The sequence below is a fragment of the Azolla caroliniana genome, unplaced genomic scaffold (genome assembly GCF_043228905.1).
Source record: "Azolla caroliniana isolate FFs.n. ecotype wild unplaced genomic scaffold, voAzoCaro1.0.p SCAF_1, whole genome shotgun sequence".
Taxonomy (NCBI): domain Eukaryota; kingdom Viridiplantae; phylum Streptophyta; class Polypodiopsida; order Salviniales; family Salviniaceae; genus Azolla; species Azolla caroliniana.
This window is the reverse complement of record NW_028230436.1, coordinates 483,548-506,954: the sequence shown is the minus strand read 5'-3', so window position 1 is coordinate 506,954 and position 23,407 is coordinate 483,548. Positions and strand designations below refer to the sequence as shown.

The 23,407-nt window shown below is 37.5% G+C and overlaps 3 protein-coding genes across 4 annotated transcripts; 1 reads left to right on the top strand and 2 right to left on the bottom strand.

The window, feature by feature from the left end:
- Positions 1 to 3,031: 3,031 nt before the first annotated feature.
- On the top strand, positions 3,032 to 8,753 carry LOC147868091 (serine/threonine-protein kinase D6PKL2-like). Its single transcript, XM_087315220.1, has 2 exons — positions 3,032 to 4,376; positions 7,542 to 8,753. The coding sequence occupies exons 1-2, from the start codon at positions 3,862 to 3,864 to the stop codon at positions 8,422 to 8,424; spliced, it is 1,398 nt and encodes a 465-aa protein (XP_087171346.1). The 5' UTR covers positions 3,032 to 3,861; the 3' UTR covers positions 8,425 to 8,753.
- Positions 8,754 to 10,063: 1,310 nt separating this feature from the next.
- LOC147868090 (KH domain-containing protein At4g18375-like) lies at positions 10,064 to 14,559 on the bottom strand. 2 transcript variants are annotated; one of them, XM_087315208.1, is made up of 5 exons: positions 14,329 to 14,559; positions 12,435 to 14,254; positions 11,199 to 11,693; positions 10,848 to 11,108; positions 10,064 to 10,589 (listed from the first exon to the last, which is right to left on the bottom strand). In XM_087315208.1, the coding sequence occupies exons 2-5, from the start codon at positions 12,993 to 12,995 to the stop codon at positions 10,224 to 10,226; spliced, it is 1,683 nt and encodes a 560-aa protein (XP_087171334.1). In that variant the 5' UTR covers positions 12,996 to 14,254; positions 14,329 to 14,559; the 3' UTR covers positions 10,064 to 10,223. The 2 variants fall into 2 exon arrangements, with proteins under 2 accessions (XP_087171334.1, XP_087171326.1); XM_087315200.1 differs by having other exon boundaries at positions 12,435 to 13,194.
- Positions 14,560 to 17,359: 2,800 nt separating this feature from the next.
- Positions 17,360 to 21,443, bottom strand: LOC147868089 (beta-glucosidase 42-like). Its single transcript, XM_087315188.1, has 13 exons — positions 21,308 to 21,443; positions 21,076 to 21,142; positions 20,922 to 20,980; positions 20,653 to 20,728; positions 20,360 to 20,431; positions 19,815 to 19,908; positions 19,159 to 19,384; positions 18,927 to 19,042; positions 18,489 to 18,709; positions 18,235 to 18,272; positions 18,008 to 18,116; positions 17,825 to 17,930; positions 17,360 to 17,610 (listed from the first exon to the last, which is right to left on the bottom strand). Exons 1-13 carry the CDS (start codon positions 21,377 to 21,379, stop codon positions 17,436 to 17,438), a joined length of 1,431 nt encoding a protein of 476 aa, XP_087171314.1. The 5' UTR covers positions 21,380 to 21,443; the 3' UTR covers positions 17,360 to 17,435.
- Between the last annotated feature and the right edge of the window lie 1,964 nt (positions 21,444 to 23,407).

Here is a 23,407-nt window from a genome sequence, read left to right as displayed (position 1 = left end):
TCCTTTAGTAACGAAACATTATTGCTATTGTTGAGTGCATTTGGGTAGAAAGAGAAGATTTCGGATGATAGAAGAGCATCTTTCCAAGTTATGGGAAGTTTAAAGTCAAAGATTCTCGACAATGAAAGAAGTGGAAGTGTAAAAAGAAAAGCTCGTGGGTCATGTTGTTGTTATGTTTGAGAGAGTTTGGGTAGAAAATTAACATGTATGGAATAAAGGAAGAAGGCAATTTTGTTATTTTTAATTAATTTTTATTTATTTATTAAGATTTTCTTCAATAGTATTAAGAAAAAAATGCCCGAAGGCTACAACTTGAACCTGTTTGCCCAGAAGGTTACAACTTTTTATGTACAATGATGTAAACTAATCATAAGAGCAAATATCAAACTTTGTAGAAGGTGTTGGAATTTGTTGATATTCAAGAAAGAGTTCATGGAAGTTGATAGTGGCATTGAGGCTCTTGAGTTGACATTGTAAACATGGGCAACTTTTTCCTTCTCTTGTTCACAGTCTTTGGGGAACCATGCATATTATCATACTGTCCATGGACTACTGCCAACAAGTTCTCCCATATCTCAAGCAACACTTCTGTGAGACGAATGTCTGCCACATCATAATAGTCGATTACATCGACATTTCCATAATTCCCATAATGTTACTGTGGTCACTGTTTTCCAAATCTGGACAGATCACACCTGCTTTCGAGGTTGCTGAAAGGGATGAACTAATATCAATATTCTATTATGCATTGTCATTGCCTCATGAACATTGTTTGCCTCATACAACATCAAGTTGGAATGTAACACTCCCCACATCATTGATCCCCATGAGATTAGGCAATCGACATTGATTGTTAGGAATAAAGACATGACTTTATTCCATACTTGTTGAGCGAAGGGAAAAGACTATAGGACAATAGTCAGTAGTCTCCTGAGCTTCATGGCAAAAGGAACAAGGGAGTTTTTAGAGGGCTTCTTTTTTGTTTAGGGACATTTTAAGTCAATGATCATTTGTAGGGCTCCATGAGCATTTCTTTGTGCTCCAAACTTTACTTGGTCATGATTCTTTCTTCAATTTAGGTTATCAATCAAGGTCATTCAATCATCTTAGCTATTATAGGTTAGACAAGTGGGGGAGGTCATCCTTTGAGCTTTGAGAAACCATGTTGATATTAAACGATCTACCACACAATTCACAATATGATCAATTCACGAAGAATGGCCTCACTTGTATCAAAACTTAATGACTCTCCTTCATTACTTGAACAATTATAAGTCTTAAGAAAGAGAAGCGACGTAACTTCCAATCTTGGGGTTAATAGAAAACAAGCCTTAATCCAAAAATAATGCTTAAGATGTAAACTTGAAGAACTTAAGAAATTGCACAAAGGAAACATTTCTATTTTTAATCCACACTTATAGGGGCAACAAGCCTTGTGTTATTTCAACAATATTACATGGAAATTTGTATGTTTGCCAATGTTGATGAAAAGCGTTGCAAGTGTAACATGAAGAACTTGAAGATGTAAACTTGAAGAACTTAAGAAATTGCACAAAGGAAACATTTCTATTTTTAATCCACACTTATAGGGGCAACAAGCCTTGTGTTATTTCAACAATATTACATGGAAATTTGTATGTTTGCCAATGTTGATGAAAAGCGTTGCAAGTGTAACATCCAATTGGTGCCCCTTAAATGCAGTTCAACACATATGTTAGGCAATTTATAGTTGAGGGTGATAGGACACGTAGGAAGCAAATGCGTAGTTAACACTCACACTAAATTAATGATCACATGTGGATTCATATGCCTAAGGATTATTATACACGGATGACGTTAACGTCTCTACATCGGCAATGATTGATGAAAAATGAAACAAACCAAATACAAGTCATTGTTGTCTTGACTGTATCACATCTTTTGGATGTATAACTTATTGTGATTCAATATTCTCTTGCTTGGAAGTTTTAGAATGTATGTTTTGAACTTGGCCTTGACACAACATAACCTATGCCTTTAGGTGCTAGAGTTATCATGTTATCTTCATGATGTTTGGAAGTGAGTTAAATCAACGGAGTATAGTTGATGCGTCATAAATTGGCCATCAATCACGATGGGCTTGACTATCCATTACATGTTGCATTATGTTCGTGTTTGGTGGGCTCAAGCATTGGTAATGTACATACACTTTAGGTTGGCTTCACCAAATAAAAAAGATCCATGGACTCATTTGAAAACTAAAAGATAATCGGTGATATGCCATTCTTTATAATTTAGTAATATCCATGCACATTGATACATAAGGTTGCCATCAGAGAGCACCTTTGCATGGAATGGGAGGATTATAGATTCCTTTGCTCAAGGCCAGGTGTCTAATCTGAATATTGCCCACTTTCGATTGGGATGTCCTTCTCATGCATCTTTATTACAAACAAACAAGATGTCAACAAAATAACCACATTATCTTCCCTTGTTTATGAATATTATCAATATTCCTTGTCATTCTATGTAAAAGACTCCATTCTCTAAAGGGAATATACCATGAAGAGGTTTGGGATCATGCTCTAGTAAATTAAGCGATGGAAGGACATATGTTCTGTCTAATACGAATGTGCTAGGGAGAGGCTTGTGGCCATGATCCAGCAAACCTACCTAGTCATGGTTCGACAAAAGTAACGCTAGTAACAAAGTACATACGAGACACAAGCAGAAGCATCCATTAGCATGCATGTGTGGCTGGCGCCTTAAAACTATGCCAAGGTATGAAACAAACACAACACTCAGAGAGACACACATGAGAATGAAGAATGAAGAATGAAGAATGATGATGGAGATGGAGATGGGGAAAGGTAAGAAAAAGCACTCAATCCACCCACCACCACCAGACCAGGCTTAGCTCCTCTATGTTGTGGGTTGGGTTTTATGTTTCTTCTATTTAACAACTTCCTCTCCCCCCCCCCCCCCCCCCGCAACAGTCTCCGTCTCCGTCTCCTTTTCATTGCTTTTCCGCCAATTTCTCGATTACGTCTCCCCTGACAACACTTGTATTCTTCTTCTTCTTCTTCTTCTTCTTCTTCTTCTTCTTCTCATGGTTGAGTAAAAATCTCCTCTGCGAAAATCATATCGATTCAGAAACCCTAATGTCTTCTTAATTTCCTTTTGTTTTATTTCTCCATCTGTCTTATTGTTTCTCTCTCCAACACCCCCCCCCCCCCCCCCCCCCCCCCGTAAACTTGTTATGATCGATCTAAACCTTCTTCTTTTTTCGATTTTAGCTATCGTAATTTATGGATCAACATCCTATTTTAAATTAGATTTTCCATCGATCTAAACCTTATGTTCAATTAGACTTTAATTTCGATCTGAACCCTGTTTTCAGTTAGAGTTCCCTTTTTATCTAAACTTCAATAAACTGAGGTTTTTCATTGCTTGAAAAACAAATTTTTTTCATTTGATTTTTCCGGCAGAGGATAAGATCAACGGAAACCTTGGTTTTAATGTCGAATTTTGGGCTCTTTCAATGACTTAGAAATTGAGAAAGTGCATTGATTTGGATAAATAACTCAATTTTTACTCTTCATTGAGAAGGAAGAATGAAGAATCACCCGTTTAAAGGAAAAGAGGATTTGGGTCTTCACAACCATATCTCTGAATTATGATAAACAACCCAAACAACATCATCATACTGAGAAATAGTGATAAATCTAAGGATGGCTCTGGGCGCAATACAAAGTGTATGGGTGGAACAATCAATGAAGATTGGATAAGCACTGAGGATGTGGCATATACAGATGGCAGAAAATGTGATGCTATCAATGATGCTATTCAGAATTGCAACACGGTGAGTACATCACAGTTAGGATGGATAGAACAATCACCGAAGATTGGATAAGCATTGAAAACGTTGGATATAGGGACAGAAACATATGTAATGCTGCGAATGATGGTATTCAAAGTGGCAACAGTGCGAGCAATCCTAGTAATAAACCACATAAAGGAAATGATGCTCGATGGGATGCAATTCAAGCCATTTCTTCACGAGACGGACCCCTTGGATTTCATCACTTTAAGCTTATGAAACGTCTGGGGTGTGGCGATATTGGTAGTGTGTATCTTGCTGAGCTAAAAGGCACTAGTTGTCTGTTTGCTATGAAAGTTATGGATAAGGCTGCATTGGCTGTCCGAAAGAAACTGCCTAGAGCTGAGACAGAGAAGGAGATTTTACTGTTGTTAGATCATCCATTTCTACCCACACTTTATGCTCATTTTGAATCAGATACATTGACATGTCTTGTCATGGAGTTTTGTTCTGGAGGCGACCTTCATACACTCAGACAACGTCAACCGGGCAAACACTTCTCGGAACAAGCTGCAAGGTCAGTTTAATTTATTTTTCTTTGGTTTCATGCTACTGATGTTGTCCTTGTGATGTGGATGTTCCATCGTGGTAAGAGTAATTTGTATCAAGAGAGTTTTATGAATGAATTTGAAGTCAACATATCATGTTCTGGAATCTGTACATAAATCATTCTGTCAGGTTCATTTCCTGGGTTTCTTACATTTGATGTGTAGTTGTTATTGTGCATAAGTCAATCATGGTAGGAGAAATTTGTAGTTCAATGATTCTATGAAGGAATGTGAGGTCACCTTATCATGTTGTGTAATCTAAACAAAGAATGATTATGCATTGATCACGAAATGATATGTTGACCTCAGATTCATATTATGAAGTTCATTTTTTTGAATTCTATGAAGGAATGTGAGGTCAGCTTATCATGTTGTGTAATCTAAACATAGAATGATTATGCATAGATCACGAAATGATATGTTGACCTCAGATTTATACTATGAAGTTCATCTTTTTGAATTCTATGAAGCAATTTGAGGTCAAGTTATCATGTTGTGTAATCTAAACATAGAATGATTATGCATTGATCACGAAATGATATGTTGTTCACAGATTCATACTATGAAGTTCATTTTTGTGAATTCTTGCATCCATTTGTAGTTTTGGTTTGCATGTTTCGTTGTTCTACAAATCATGTATATTTAATAGTATTGTTAGGAATTGAGGTCAGGATATTTTATGTTCTGTAATTTATACCAATCCTTCTGTGAAGGAATCTGAGGTCAGTATATCAGTTAATATACTTTGTTTTGTTGGAATCGCGTTCCTAGTCAGTCTTTTAACTAGGGGTTTCTCCTGGGATTTGTTATCCTGGTATCAGAGCTGGATAATGTAAATGAAAAGAAACTTATTGCGATTATATTCAAGATTTGGAAATTTTCGATTCTCAGTTAAAATCATATGATTTAATATACTTTGTTTTGTTGGAATCGCGTTCCTAGTCAGTCCTTTAACTAGAGGTTTCTCCTGGGATTTGTTATCATGGTATCAGAGCTGGATAATGTAAATGAAAAGAAACTTATTGCGATTATATTCAAGATTTGGAAATTTTCGATTTTGAGTTACGAATGCAGAGACAAGACTTCTGTGTGTCTTTTTCTTGATTCTCTGGTTTGTGCTTGTGGAGAATTTTTGGGCATTTCCAGTTCTTTCTCAAATATGGCATCTAGATTGTTAAGATGTCGTATTTCTCCATCTTACATCAATAAGCCGTCAAAGTTTCAAGTTATGCCTATGGGATGGAAACTGGACAACTGTTTCAGCTACCAAGAAGTACCTGGCTCATTGAGAAACTGACCCTGTCTTTCAAGTTTCAACCATTGCTTTCTTTATAATGTGTTTTCAGGGAAAAACATTGGAATACCCCTCGTTTTTGGTTATTTCCCTAAATACCCTTGGTCAACCATCTCTTAAGAAACCGTATGTGGTATTTAAGCAATTATATGCTCAATTCATCCATTTTTTCCTCAATTATATCTGCTATTTGAGGAATTTTTTATGTGGTCGCTTTTCTCTCTTTGCGGAGTTGGCTTGAAGGTATTTGGGGAAATGTAGGGGCAATACGGAAAATCTAGGAGTTTTTAATCTTTTCTACATCTGTTCTCTGTTTCTTTATTCCACATCAACATCCACCTTCTCCTGACTATCATTGCCTCTTAGTCGTCACACTCTTTCTACACCAGCTTCATGCTATATGACTCAAGTTTTCAGTTCTCTCACTTGTCCCTTCCGATTTCTGGTTTGCTCTATACAAATTTGACTAATTATTCACAACTCGATGGAATCCTTGAAATGTGTTCCTCGTATCTTAGTATCTATGTTGGGCAAGTGATATGCTGTACTCCTAGATTCAGAACTAGCCAGTGATAAAATTTGTTATTGTTTCTTGCTAGAGAATTTATGGCTAAATGACATGAATTGGTATGACAGTTTCCAGATATATGCATGGATGTTAATTGGCCCTTTCTCTGAGTTTGACCTGCGTACATGTGTGACTAGGGTCAAAAGAAAATCCATGTTTGACATGCATGCAAATGTGAAAAGTGTCAAACAAAGCAACATGTGATTTTCTGAAATTATACGAGAAATACGTGTGTGGAATTTGGATTTGATTCCCCCCATTCCGTAATAGAGAGACTAGAAATAAAAATGAAAGAGCCGAACAATCAAACTTTACAAAAATGACTTGTTTTGATCAAAGTTTTTGGCATGCAAGACTATGGGCATCATTGCTGTTAGAAGTCATTGAGAAAGGATATTGATGGTAAATTGAGAAACTACGTAGGATGTATTCTCATGGATATGAAGAGTTATGTCCTGCACCAAGCTGCACAAGAACAAGACCTAAAACTCTAGCTTCCACATAACCTAAAACTGGTTGGAATAACACGTACGTATGAACGCTTTTGCCAACTTGACAAAAATTAATCCCCCTCGATCTTTGCTTTCTTGCTCTTTAAGATGAAACTTGAACGAGGCTTCTTTTCTGCAATGTAACCCCATAGTCCAAATTGAGAAAGTTAAGTATGAAACAAATACACTTTCTTCAACGTCTTTGGAGAACTTGGTCTTCCTAGGTTACAATTTTCACTATTCTCATGCTGAACCTATTCATTTATGTGCAGACACATAAATAAATAAATGAATGACAAAAATGACAGTGGGAATTGAACAAACATGAAAAATAAAACTTAAAGGGCTGACCCTAAAACTCAACACCAACCAACAAAACAAATATTTTTCTATATGACCTTTTACTTGGATAGATTTGTTTGACATGTCTGAGACTCGATTTCCAAACATAAAAAACTTCTGCTTCTCCTGACTTTCGGCTGTCTTTGCATCATGACCAGGGTAGAACTATAATTAGTGTGTTTTTTGGAGCCAACCCACACATTTGTGGGGAGGCTCCAAAGGTTTTCTGCCTGCACTTTTGCTGTTGTGTTTATGCAGGAACTAGGGTTTTATGCATATTAATACATTGGTTTTATTTTATTTCAGGAATTCTGAAACCAAAAAAACATTTGATAAGAAAAATAATAGAAAGATTAATGAAAACAAACTTGTTTCTAAGTGAAAAAAATTTAAACAGAAAATAATATTGTAGTGAAAGTCTGGAAACTTTATCTTGCAGATTCTATGCTTCCGAAGTTCTGTTGGGATTGGAATATCTACATATGATGGGGATAATTTACAGGGATCTGAAACCAGAAAATGTTCTTGTCCGGGAAGACGGGCATATCATGCTTTCAGATTTTGATTTGTCCCTACGGTGCATGGTTAGTCCAACCTTGGTGAAGTCATGTCATGATATGTATGCAACCAATAAAATCCTAGCTTATTGTGTACAACCTACTTGTTTAACTCCATGTGCGCCTCCTACGTCGTGTTTCTCTCCTAACATTTTCTTAGGAAAGGAAAGAAAAATCCGTAAACACAAGAGCGAGATTACGACTCTACCCGAACTAATCGCAGAGCCAACGGGGGCACGATCAATGTCATTTGTGGGCACCCACGAATACTTAGCACCTGAAATTATTAAAGGAGAAGGGCATGGAAGTGCAGTTGATTGGTGGACATTTGGAGTCCTCCTTTACGAGCTTATGCATGGGAAAACACCTTTCAAGGGTTCAGGAAACAGAGTGACTCTTTTCAATGTAGTTGGACAACCCCTTAAGTTTCCAGAAGCACCGAACATTACTTTCGGAGCAAGAGATTTGATAAGAGGATTACTTGTGAAGGATCCACAACATAGGCTTGCATACAAACGTGGTGCAACAGAGATAAAGCAACACCCGTTTTTTGATGGTGTGAATTGGGCGTTGATCCGGAGTGTGTCACCACCTGAGGTTCCTAAACCCTTTGATTTGAACATGAATGGAACAAGGACTGCACCATCTTCCATGGCTGAAGCAGCTGTGGCTCTGGCTGCTGAAAATATTTCTAAAGATATACAGCAAGCTGCCCGAACAAGCTCAAATTTATCAAGTTCCTATGTGGATTTTCAGTTTTTCTAACAGTTCATTAGGGGGAGTGGATTTTCAGTTTGTGTTTGTCAGGATTGTCTGGTTGCAACTACTCATCAAGAGCAAATGTACTGTACAAACATTTTAGTGCTTCTTCCTGGATACACGTGGATAAAAATTTGATCTCGATAAGTGAAACGATAAGCAAGGATCCATGTTATTTTCCATTGTCAATGGAATTGAACTTGAAAGTTAACATTAATTTTTTATTCTTGTTTAAGACTGCAATTGACAATATTTTCTATGTTCAATTACTCAAGTATCTGCATTATTTTGTAGATCTTTTAACTTGATTCTAGGCATGGTTTTTGCTGACAAAATCGTATATCAAAGTACTTTTCCTGCTTTGTTAAGATGAATAACATATGCAGTACTCTTTACCCCATAGGACCTGGGTTTGCAAGGATAGAGATGTAGACCATTTACAATGTATGCGTATGTGATGAAATAAAGCATATTAGAAATTGCATAAATTAGAATAGTAGGAGAGAATCAGAACCAGTATACGTTTACGCATGGATGTATACGCCAGTATATAAAGGAAAGAACCAGTATACGCCATGGATGTATACGCAGTATTTCAATGGCAGCTTTGCTCTAGGATTTGGAATGTAGTATTGAAGACTTCATACATATCTGAACATCTACAAGATCAACTTTTATGAAACATCTAGTTTCCACACTACTCAACACATCTAGTTCATCATAGTATATTCTACCCATGAATATGGATGGATTCGAGAGACTTTATAAGCATAAGTCCCCACATCGAGGACTTGCTTGCAGCTATTCATGTGTTTGCTTGTAGTGTTGCTATGTTCTATACAATTTCCTTGTCACAGCTAGATTCTTACAAACGTCAATTCATATGCAGTTTCAAATCCACAATAGGACACCTTACCTTAAGAACTTGCATATTGAAGACAGCCCACATTGAAGGGATCACACATTCATTAGTAGCCAACATTGGAGGATCATATTATGAATGGAGGAGATTCAAGGAATGCATTCTAATAGTAAATCACGTTTGGAGAATTAAGAATGACCATTTCGACTAAGAATATTCCAGTCAAAGTAATTTGTGAAACTGGTAGGTCATCGTCTACCTAGCAAAATGACCATTTGAGACATTAGGTATATTCGAGGAACTGGTGGATCACAGGCTACCCAGCCATTCCATGAACACATGCAATGTTAGGACTTACCATACTATCAAACATGTGAATATGAAGGTTCAATCACTGCCTACCTACCCAGTACAGAAATAATGTTAGGACATACCATACTATTAAATATGTGTAAATATGACGGTTGCCAGTCTCATTTCCAGTAGGGAGGGAGCAGTATTATCATATTTCTTATTACATATATACGACCAAAATTTCACTGTGGAAAAAGTGCTTACAACAAAAAATAAAGGAAAAATAGATACTCTTGAAAAGAGCAAGGAAATAATATCATCCAGAGTTAACAGGGGAGATGTAGATATTTTAGTTAATCACCGAAATCATACAACTCTCCAGAAAAAACCGTGAAAAGACAAATATTGGCATTTCCGGAGGTAGGTTAGTGGTAAAGCTTGAAATTTGTTAAAAGTCAACAACCCACAGGCAGAAAGCTGAGAATGGTGGGGAAATAAATAGGCATAAGATATTGTAAAAGTAAAAAAACAGTGTGTTCATGGGTCCAAAAGTTGTATCCAAAATAATAAACCCTAAAAAAAGCTATTGAGGATACAATTTGAGCAAACAAAACTGATTCAGCCCTTGATCATAAAAAACTACAGGGCTCTATCTTTGGCGGCGCCTTGATTCTTTAGCATCTCTACCCATTGACGATTGCAATCCAGTTGAAGAGGTTAACCCAGACCCTGTAAGCCCACTTGCTCCATACCCACCATAATTGTAATCCATTCCATAATAGCCAACATTAGTCAATGGATACATTCCTCCAAGAGACCCTGAATCCAGCCTCCCTCCATAGCCCCCAAGCATGTTTGCCCCTGCATATAGTGAAGCTGATGATGCAAGCACAGAAGATCCATACATACTACCACTGCTCACATCTTGGCTTTCATGTCCCTTGAATAAGTTGTTGCGAAGCCTATTGAGAACTTGAGTCATAGCATCTTGTACCACATTTTGGTCACCCATGATCTAATACATACAATAACCAGGAGTCAGTAAAAGTTTGTCAAAAACGCAGGAATGCATAGTGTAAAAGTTTTATTTATTACTTAACTGAGTAGACTTTTCATACATGAACTAATAAGAAATGACGACAAAATACCTTCATTAAAGTTTAATATGACACCACAAATATTTAGAAAGAAATAAAGAATGTTCGTCAGTCTCAAATAAATATTTCCAGCCCGCAAGTTTACATGAGTACAAAAGGATGTCAAAACAAAATACCTGTACGAGCTCATCATTCTCTTCTGCACACTTGGAGTGCTCATCTTTCGGTGAAATCCGGATATTTGCTTTGGTAGCTTTTCTCATTTCACTCACTATGCTACCACCTTTACCAAGCAGGCAACCAATCTGACTAGATGGCACGAGGAGGCGAATCATGAAAGACTTGTTGTCTTTGTCTTTGTCCATTTGCAACTCTGCAAGCCGCCTAAACACTTGTAAAGCTGCTTGAATTCCAGCTGAAGGGTAGCTGTCCACATACTGAAAAGAAAGAGTATGCGTCAAGTTACTATGTATGTTAGAAGATCTAGAACCCAAAATATGGGTATGATGATTTAGTATAAGGCCTACCTCTGGAGAAGAAATCTGAATAAGGCACTCCTCATTATCTGGCATTTGCTCTCCTATTTTGATCTTCGCACCACTTTCTTCTCTCATTTTCTTGATCACACTACCACCCTTCCCAATAATACTACCGATTCTTGAATTAGGACAAAGAAGCCGAATGTTAAGTTCTGTCTCTTCCCCTCCATGACCACTAGTATTTCCTAGTTGGGGAGTCATGGATAAACCAGAGGCCAAAGGCCAAGCACTTGCCATACCACTCTCTCCATATAACCCACCATAAGAATAACCAAGAGAAGCCATAGGGCCTCCGAGAGATGGACCAAGAAGTGATCCAGCTGGTTGCAAATACCCACCAGGAGGATATAAAGCACCTCCAGATATCGGAGGCATGAAGTTAGTAGCTGGGTTCCTCTGTGTTCGTTCGCCAGAAACATTATCATGTAAACGTGTTGTAATTGCAAACAATGCCTTCTTAACCACAGATGCCTCCCCAGTAACCTACACAAATAATATATTATGAATATATGTCAATCTCATGCCTGAAAAAGAGCCTGTAAACATGCAATCTATAGCTTTAAAAACCGAATTTGAACTGTCATCATATGTTTTAAAATGAAATATTTCTGATGTATTGGTTATTAACCTTCCTAATTCATTAAGATCTCATTATTAAGGTCAGCTTAAACATTGTATTTATCCTCCAGAATTCACTAATGTCATTTCTAGCAGTTCCCCGGAAAGGCAATATGTTGTTTTTGAATAATGTAGTTTGAGAAAGTAGGATGTAAAGCTTTAAAACAATGAGAAGAAATTATGTTTTAAATCCATTTATAAATATGTCAACTATTAATCATAGTTTTTTATCTTGTCCCTGTAAACGTGGCTTCTTCTGTACTTTTCCTTGCTCTCAAAGCGTATATTGGTTTTCACAGAATCTTTTGGCATCATGGGCGATTTTGGTCTCTTTTGAAGATGATGTTAAAAATTCATTTCAGTTCTTTATTCATTTGTTTCTAAACAGCAAATCAGATGCATATTATATTGTAGTTTGCAGGCAATATCTTGTTAGGAAAGAGGATGATAAATACTCATTGGGATGTGATTTCTTTTACCTCATAAATACATAGATAAGATGTGCTCTCATTGGGTTTCTAACGGTTCATTTGTCACTAAATTTACAAATAAGATGTCAATAATGAATATAGTGTTTTGCAATCAGAGACAATAATCTGTACTCACCTGAACCAGCTCATCTGCTGATGCGGCACATGGAGGGTGCTGCTCTTTTGGAAGTATTCTAATTTGAGCACCGAATTCCTTCCTCATTTGCTCAATGATTTTCCCCCCTTTACCCAACAAGCACCCAATGTGGCTCTTCGGGACCAATAGCCTAACATTCACAGGATCATCTTCTTCTTCAACCTCACTGATCCTTGCATGAACTTTGAATACTGCTTCCTGAGCATTACACACATAGGGACTTACTTCTTTGAATTGATCCAAGGATGAGCTTATGAGAACCACTCTCTCCTCTGATCCAGACACAGGGTCCTCTACTTTGATCTTTGATCTACACTCTGTTCTCAATGCTTTGATTACAGAACCCCCTTTACCAATGAGACTACCAATCTTGCTGCCAGGGCATAGAAGGCGATACTCAGTTTCTTCCGATGCATTCAAATTCATGTGATCCTCACTTAGATTTGATCTCTTCTTGTGCCTTCCATTGCTGCGATCCCCACCATCATCATCTAGATGTGGGCGCTTTCCTGAAGACCCATAATACATACCACCATCCATCCAAATCGTTAAGAAACTGATAATAAATCCTGTAACTAAGCTTGGGAATCCTGTGTCAACTATACAACTGAAATCTGGGAATTCTCGTGTCAGAATCAGGCAAAATCCTGAAGATCTTGGATCGAGGAGAAGTCGGCAAAGCTCGATTCAAAGGCTTTTTACCTAATGATACTTTATTCTATGTCCGGCTTCCGACAACCTGAAAGAGGAAATGGAGGTTTGGTTGAACAGGAAAAATGGGCAAAAAGCCAAACCCTAATAATCTCCAAAAGCTAGCTTCAACGACAGAGAGAGAGAGAGAGAGAAGGATAGAGGGAGCCCAAACACAGGAAAGAAACAGGCCAGATAATATATACTTTACGACATGACAATAACAAGCCCCAAAAAGAGGTAAAACACACCAGATCATAAGCTGTGTAGCATGGCTAAAAGAAATATGAAACCAGATCAGACAGATGCAATTCTATTATTTGTGGTATGGCTAGGACAAGCCCTGCAAATAGACAATCGAGGCTAGATCAAACGTTATAAAGCATGCATGGATATACAAACCCCGTGAACAGAAATGGATAATCTAGATAGTATGATTTCTGGCATGTCTAAAACAAACCCTAAAAGAGAGGGCAGATCATATGGTCTGAGATATGGCTTAATGAAACCCTAGTCCATATAACTCTCTGTGGCTAAAATAAATCTTGATGCTCTCTTTCTCTCTCTGCCTTCCTGTTTTCGATTTCAAAAACCAGGCTTAATTAAAAGGGGAATTTTCATGCTTAGGCTTAAATACAGTGGTATGTTTCCAAGAACAGGCTTCAATGTAAAGGATTTTTTCGAGATCAGGCTTTAATTAAACTGGAAATTTACAAGATTATGGTTTAATTTGAGGAATTCTTTTACCAGCTCTTACTGTGTCAGGATAGCATTTGAAAGGTAACAGATCAAAGGCAAAATAGTTAGAACAGAGACACTGAAACCGATTACACACACAAAATATGCATAAGAGAAAAATAAACTCGGAAGAGCAAGAATTGGGGTTAGGTTGAGGTTTAGGGCTTTGGTTAGGGACAGGGGTACCCGGAAGCGATAGGCTGGGGTTACAGTGATCGTGACGGTGACGGTTGGGTTTAGGGTTAGGAACGAGGTTCCGTCTTAGATATTTTTCTGTTAGAAGCTGACCCAGAGAAGGGAAAGCTTCTCCAAACATTAAAAAGCAAATTCCTACTTCCAATGAAACGCAGCGAAGTTCCATCTCCTGCTCTCTGAATAATCGCAAAAATTAAGGGAAGGAAGAAGAAGAAGAAGATGGTGATGATGATGATGATGATGAGCCTACCTCTTCTTTCTTTCTCTGACACTGAGGTAGAAGAGCTCTCTCTATCTATCTATCTATCTATCTATCTCTTTCTGTGTGTAGCAGAGATCTAGGTCAAATCGATCGATTGCTCAGAGGTCGGTGACCGTTCGAAGGATAAAACAAAGAAGAAGAAGAAGAAGAAGAAGAAGAAGAAGAACGAAAGAAGCAACCCTAAAAAATTGGTCGTCTCCTTTCTTTAGGGACAGGGGAGGAGGAGGCTACAAGAAGAAGAAGAAGAAGAAGAGAAACTTACATACATACATACTTACTTAAGATGTGCCTCGATAAATGAATGATAAGTTATAGCCTCTTCATTCTTGACTCGCCCAACCTGAACCCACTACATACATACATACATACATACATACATACATATGTACATACATGGATCATGTTGGTTGACTCTCGATACGCATGAGAGTCGATCCGATCCGATTCATTCACACATCTCACATTACTCCACGTGACCCACATCCTTGTGCTCGCCTCTTCCGTTGCTCGGGAGCCCAATATTTGGATTTCATCAAGTTGTTCTCCGGTCAGTATATATGTTCACTATATTGGATTACTATAATAGCCTCTTGGTTATCTGGGGAGTTGGGTTGGTCAATTCAATTGGAAAGCATTGTTGGGATGGGAGCCTCTCCTTTCTTCACTCTCTACGTCGCTTCACTTGTTTAGGAGGTTTTCCTCGGCGTGAAACTATGTGAAAATATGACCCTAGTCAATGCTTGTATCTCCTCTAAAACTTGTACTTGCAAAGTAGTGTCTATAAACTCACTTGTTAGCGAACCTAAAAGAACACTCCACCTCCGGTTATGGGCATCAAGGCTATGAGAGCATGTCAAATGACATCCTTAATGACTTTGGATGTGTATCTTTTACTTCGGCCTCTCAATGTGCATTTGGCTCTATATTGTATCACCACATTGTAGGTAGAGACATACCTCAAGTCACACGTGCACTCAATTGTGAAGGTTGAAGGACACATAAAGAAACTAGCATTTCTTATTGGAGCTAACCTCTGTAGTACTATCTATTCATTCTTTCTCCTTATGAGTCTACTATGGCCTAATTAACTCCTCGTTGATGTACATTATTATCTAGCCATTCTTATTCGATGGATAGGATTTTTACTAAATATATTCCCTTTTATTAGAAAATAGAAACAACTACCAATAAGGTAATGGACCCACTGTTAATCTTCATTGAACTCTAATGATTGACCTACATATTGTCATAAACATGTTATGAGTAGGCAAATTTGGAGAATCCTTACTAAGCGAGCTACAAACTTCAATATTGGACTTCATCACATTTCCATCATCAATCTTACATTTGGAAAAGAGTTTACCTTGGTATATGGATCATAGGATGTCAAGCAATACATGGGAGAATGCATTGTCTTATCATTTCATGGCTAGCCTTGAAATATGGCATATATATTCTCAAAAACTTGGAAGGTCAATTTCTTCAAGATGATATCATGAGGGATGACAATAAAAAATAAGCAGGAATGGTGCATGGTCCTACATACCAAGGAGAATGACATCTCAAATATTTGTTACTAATCCCTTTTGTTAAGTATCAACAAGTCACCTCAAACCGAAAGGCTAAAAGGGAGATTCACATATGAATAAGAGAAAGCCATGGGACAAAAATGTAAAAGAAGTATTAGCTTTTCACTTTTGCTCCTTCACTTTTCATCTTTTAGTTGAGTTTAGTCTTCATGTCTCTCTCCCTCCCCCTCCCTCCCACTCTCTAAAAATTGAGAGAACCCAAGCTTGACCCTTAGCAATGGCTAGGCACAAGCTCATAGTTCACAGTTGGTCTACTATTGGTGTTAAAAATATGTATATCTCTTTCTCTCTTAAAGGCTTGACCTTCTTCATTATCCAAAGTCGAAATCTTAAGCATTTGAGTTGAATTTTGTATATATGATCATGCTTGGTTTCACCACATGACAATTAGTTGTGTAATTAAAACATGTGTTAATGCAAGAACTAATGTGTATACTAGTCTATTGTGTCCATGGTCTCAAGGGTGAGTGACAATTTCTTGCTTGAAAAGCCATATATACACAATGGTTGAAACCATATACACAAATTACCAGCATATAGGGACACAATTAGTAGTAATACAACTATCCTCCATATAAGCATTCATAATTCAAGCTTAAATGTGAATCTATTAATATAGAGATAATAAGTACAAGCTCCATTTGCATTAGTACCTACTATTGATGTTTGGGCTCTCAAACCTAGAACATGTATTCTTTGTTAGTTAAATTTAACTATAAATTTTGGTTCCTTGATGTGACAATTCTACGATACTATAAGCACCACAAGATCATTTGAGTCTAGGAGCCCTCAACTCAAGCCTATTTATCATGCTTACTCCATGGACATACACATTTTGGGCATGAAGATCATCAAAACCATAGTTATGGACCTTTAACTTAACAAGTATCTCTTTACATCACATAAAAAGTGACCTTCTATTGAATTTTAATAGTAAAATTAATTTCTGCAATCACATTAATTGATTTCATCCCTTGTATATAGAAATACAAATTTGTGTTAGTACTAATTGCCATGGAATTTTAATATCAAAATACTACAACCATCTGTAATGATGCTATACCAAATATTCCACTCATGTGTCCAAACAGGAAATTAAAATAAAATGTAGCAAATCTTTAATTTGCAATGAGGCATTGGTACCTCTAGACCTCATTTTATCAACATGTTAATATGCTATAAAAAATGGTTTAATCCCCTGTTGGAAAGGAAATAAAAATAAATTGCTGCAATTTCTTAATGAGGAGGCCTGTAGTCTCTTCAAGGAAACTAGTAACATGATCATGCACTTCTGAGAATAAATTCCCATGGCCATGGTGACAATGCCATGATTGATCACGAATCACAATGATTTTATATGCCTAAAATATCTTTGTTGTCGACAAGCACATCCATTACACAATCAATTTAATTTTGTGGAAATCTGGAACTTTAGTTGAAGAACATGAAATCTTTAAATATGTTATTTATACATGTATTATTTATACAACATGATATCGAATCTTCTCAACTTCGAAGGAAAGCGGAAAACCATGTGGCTGAGGCCTTAGGTTTTCTTGGTAGCTCGGGGTCTGTAAAGTCAACGTGATACAAACCATAGCGTGTTGTGAACCCACTCAACCACTCCCAATCATCCATGAAGGACCAATGAAAGTAGCCCTTTACATTTACGTTATCCAACCTGCCAAGTTGACCTCAATATATGCTTATTTGCAAAAACTAAGAAACTCCTAACTTACAAGGCAATTGACGAGAAAAACATAGAATAAAGCTAAAATAAAAACTCTGTATGTTTGAGATATCTACACCAAACGTGGAAAACCGATACACCTCTCACACCATATACACACATATACTTTATTTCCCTTTCCTTATACAGAATCGAATGGACTAACCTTATTGAATCTGATAGTTCTGATAAGTGGTCCTTTAAAAATTTGATCCTATTGTGATCATTTAATGGCCCATGCAACAAGTCACTAGGTTTTGGATCTACAGTCCCTGAAAAAAAAAAAAAAACATGACTTTTCCCTCAAAGATTTGATCTTAGACAAGATATTGAGGTCAACAAGTCAAACCATTCTCTGTGATATAGATCGGTATGTCTCCATAGCGATCCTTTAGGGTTTTTAAGACCTTCCTTAGACCCCAAGGGCAACTTCGAAACAACCCTTCAAAAGAATCACCCTAAAATGTCAGATTGAAATGATGTTAGATTGTAATATAGCGCAAAGTCACGGTATGCCTTTTTATGAAAAAGGCTCAAAAGACTGCGTCCTTAGAGGCTTCAGAGAGTGTTACTTACAAGTACTTCCCCGAGAGGTTTTCCATCAGCATCATACCCTGACAAGCACATCACATATGTAGGCATATTATAACTAATGTCTCACCATCTTTAGCTGGCAACACATGCTTAAAATGGGGTTAGTGGTGAAATTTTGAGGATCTAGTAAGAAAGATTTCATCAGATAATATCATCTAAGCATGAAAGATTGCCCTAAAAATAAGTGCATCATATTAACAAGGTGATCGGAATTAAACTATATCAAGAGAACTCACAATGGAATTCAGTTTGTGTTTCCTCGCGCCACGCCTGAAGACCAAACGGCGTTTCTTCCTTCCGCTTTGTCGCCCACATTGCATAATAGTAGTTGAGACCTATAAAATCAATGCTCTGTTTCAAATCCTCGATTTCTTCATCTGTAAACCTTGGTAGTTTGTCTCCAGCTAGCTCTTTCATGATTTGCGGATAATCTCCGAATAGGAGAGGATCCAGAATCCTATAATAATATCCACATGTAAGATATCACTCAGGGTTGCCAACAAGGTGCTCACGTTTGTGAATTTGATGTCTGGTAAAAAGGTTTGAAGATGAATTGTTATATAGTTGAGTATGCTTTTTATGAAATTCACATTTGAAAAGTGGGGCTGTCAGCTCCCAGATTCTGCAACGTGCTAGTAGTGTCAATGTGTGTGCAAGTCATTGGTTGTTCTCACCATCCCATTTCAAATTCCTGGCTTCGGATAACCGCAGCTTTATCTTCTTCAGTTCCAAACATGGGTTCAAAACACGTCACGTCGGCAGAGATGCCTATCAATCCTTTCTGTAAGATCTATTACAAGCACAGGATGTAAGAGTCAGCAGTGATTTTTGGAACGGGAAACCACCAGGAGTTTTAGAGGTTTCTATACAAACACCATAATAATAAAGGAATAGGAAGAAATATACCTTATAGGATTCTTTATACAACTTTACAACTGCTGCATGACAAAGAAGCTGATGATGTGCTGCCACATACAGAGTAACGGTCAGGTCTGATGATTTCCCCGGGGCCAAAAGGCCGAAATGGTAAGACATAATGGTTGACAAGTGTATTTCGTTGAAGGTAATCCAGTGCTTTACTCTGTCCCCGAAGCATCGAAAACATGCATCGGCAAACCTCATGAAGTGCTTTCTGCAACGTTCTACCTCTTAGGGATGTCGATAGAAGTCACCATAAAAACTTAACCATAGCACATAAGTTCAACATAAGGGGTTTTTTTATATGTAAGGTGCAGATTTTAATCTTGCAAAGTCTAGAGATATGGACTTTTCTTAAATCTAGGCCTTTAATGCACGTGATACATAAGACTTACGTATCATGACCCCCTGGCATAAATCATCATTGTAGACTGAATGTTACACATTCGTAAAGAGGTTGAATAAAACAAGACAAAATCATGAGATAAGGGGGCTGCTTTAAACTAGGCTGGAAATGTATGCAGGATATAGGGTTTACACATAGTCATCCCCCAGCATAAAATGGAAAACATACAAGGATGTCAATTGTTCTGGAAAGTGAGTGTTATGCATTTGTAAAGTGGTTTGGACACGAAGAAGCTTACATGATATGCCTCGTCCCCCATCCCTTTACATGAGGATCATCTTGTAAATACTGAGGCAAATCCCAGTGATAGAGTGTGACAAATGGGATCAAACCTGAAAAACAAAAAGAGTAAATGGGTATTAAGCGGTACTAGCCAGACCTAGAACCCCTGCATACTTCTTCAGGTCTGTCCATGCAATTCGTGAAATCAAAAGATTATTGTGCAGAGTTTACATCAACTGTTGGCTATCCAGATATTTTGATTGAATTGTTAACTTAAAGGTGTGTGGCGAGATTTCCTCATCATGCATCCAAACCAATCAGTTATATAAGAGATTTTACTGTCACGTATGAAACCCATCAAATTAAGGAAGAAAAACACAAGATTTTATCATCATACATACAATCCATAGAGGAATGTAAGAAAATCATAAGATTTAATCATCACATTTGCAAGGAAAAGTTCATCATCACATATGAAACCCATAGAAGAGATTGTTCAATCTCCACATATGAATCCCCTACGAGATTTGGGGAGATTTGGGACAATGCCTGCTTTCTTACCAGCTTCTACAATCGTGTCAATGAGATCATTGTAGAAAGACACACCATCTTGATTAAACTTCCCAGATGCATCTGATCAACATGAAGCACAAAACAAGTAAATCAACATAAGGTCTCTCATGGAACGATGATAAAATGAAAGCACAAAAGTAATGCTACAAAAATGAGTATCGTGAGAATGCTGACCAACAAAATAGGCGCAGCAAAAAAGTAATGATCGAAAGTAAAAGAGACAAAAAGAAAGGAGGAAAATATATGTATGTATATGTAGAGAGAGAGAGAGAGAGAGTAACCTGGAAAGAGGCGTGGCCACGAAATGGAGAAGCGATACGTGTCTACACCTAACCTCTTCAGCTCTGCAATATCTTCCTGCAAAAAGGAAGTAGCCCCATGAAACCCTAAAAAGAAAGGCTCCGGTCAGGTCTTCGGCTTTTCCCTCTGTTTCCTTCTTCCATTTATGCAGAAAACCATGAACCCCACACACCCACCCACACAATGGAAGAAACGATACAATGGTCTCTCTCTCTCTCTCTCTCTCTCTCTCTCTCTCTCTCTCTCTCACCTTGTACTTGTGGAAGTGATCGCAAGTTGTGGCGGTGCTCGTCCCATCCTTGATCGCCCCTGCGCAGCCCAACCCAATGGATGGATGGATGGATGGATGGATCGACCGACCATAGCAAGACGATGAAGTCGATAGAGAGGAAAGAAGAGCTTACCTGGTATCTTACAAAAGGTATCCCATACACCAATCCCTCTTCCACCCTCCGCAGTCCCGCCTTCCACCTACACACACACACACACACACACACACACGATTAATTATCCTTAATTCGTACATTGTGTAAGTCATCCACCCGTGTGTGTGTGTGTGTGTGTGTGTGTGTGTTTGTGACATGTGTAGAGACATATGGTCATTCAACATGCCATCGATCCTAGATGTTTTCTCACCTGGATTGCACTCGTTGCCACGCCAAAGATGAAATCCGAAGGGAAAGAAGTTGATCTCTTGATGTTCGTCATGGTTTTGATGCAGGATTCACTAGAAGATTGAATAAGATGATATTTAGTAGAGGCCTTTTTCTATGTATTCATGTGGTGTTTGAATTTCATCAAAAGACTTCCCACATTTAACACGTCTAACAACTTTCGGAGAAAACTTTAGCTTTCTCCCTTATTTTTTCCAAGCCAACCCATTATCATATCTTCTAAATCATGATGTAACATTACATTATTATTTTTTATAAATGCTTTTAATTCTCGATGAGACGAAGTAACCAAGTGTCATAGCATGCATGGGCCAACATCGAAATCTTTCACATCACATGCCTTCGACTTTATCATTTCCTCTTTTCATTGGCAAAACAACTTGTGACACAACCAAAACATCGTGTGCATATAGTAAAAGCTAGACAAATTATTTGATCATATCCTCTTTACATTGGCAAAACAACTTATAACACGACCAAAACATCACGTGCATATAGTAAAAGCATATATATACAAGTTTACAATTGTTGGTCCGAAGTGGACATTCCGTCTTTATGTTGGATGGTGGATAGTAATGTTCTACTTGTTCATATATGACATATGTTGGATTAGATGTACCAACTTTTGTATCTTACAATACGAAGTGAGATGAAATGTCTCCTTCTGTTTTTTCTATGTAGAGAGTTTTCAAGTAATATACTAAGGTGCATCTTTCTTTTTTTTAAAAAGAAGAAGAAGCTAGACAAATTATTTGCAATGGAAAAAGCACAAAACAAAGCTTTAACAATCATGGTGATGTAAACACATATGTAACATGTGACCAAATATTTCATATTCCCTCTTGTATATACTGTATATATTCACAGGGATTATGTCTTTCACTTTTGTTAGTCCTTTCACTTTCGTTAGTCCTACTAATCGTATGATAAAATTTGTTGTTGTACGTGGCCATTGACATTCTTGTATTTCTATTGAGACATATGCAATAATTTATTTATGCATGGCCTAACTGTTATGAGTCTATTACTAATCAATAGACCAAAGTAAAGTAAAAGAAGGAAAATAGATTGGATAGAAGAACCCGTTCCACCTGACCACCCCTGAGCTATGATCTAGACATAGCCAACCTACCACCAACGTCCCATGCCGCCAGATATTAGGATGACTAATACCTTGGAAGATATAAACATGATCGTCGAGATGAAAGCCTAGCCCGCTAAGACAACAACCTTCCGACGTAATGCGCTTATGAGGGTAGTTAAGTCTCATATTTATACCTTTTCCTAGGCCCCTTGAATAGATGTGCCTTTCTAAAAGGGTTTCCATTCATTGGTTGCCCAAATCATGATAGTGCATGAACCAATCATTCCTTCTATCCAATCACATTAGCCTCTTTTTAACATTAGTGAACATACCCTTCACTAATGTAAATATTAGTGACCTGCCCTCACTAACGTTATGTGTACATAACATACTCCCCTACTTTAAAAGATTGCACTCTTACAATATGAAGTGAGGAAATTGTGCAATATAAATAAGGAGGTTCAGAAAATACACAAGCAAAATGAATGCTTGAAAGTTTGATTGTAAGAACTTTACCAAGAAAGCATCTCACATCTTTACCCCTCTAGACATATGAGATGTGATTCGAGATACGATAACTATGGTAACACTATGGTGTTTTAAAAACCATGGGGGAAAACATAGCTAAGATGTCTTTGTCGGATCTCTATCTTGAATAATGATGGTGGCTCCTCGAGGCTCAACCATGGTTCTAACATCAATGTAGTTTCCTAGTTAGCCTCATAGTTCCTAATATTCGCGTACGTCCAATTTACTGGACGTACGCAAACGTTTGCAAACGTACGCGTATGATACGCGATATTCGTTTGGCTTCTTTCTTTTTTTTGACTTTTTTTTTGTTTTTTTAATTTTTGATATTCATAATATTTTGTGAATAGAAGTGACATCTGACACACATACACACACACACTCTCTCTCTCTCACACGAGAACTGACAGATTTTCTCTCTCTACAAAATCTAGATATCTAATATACATA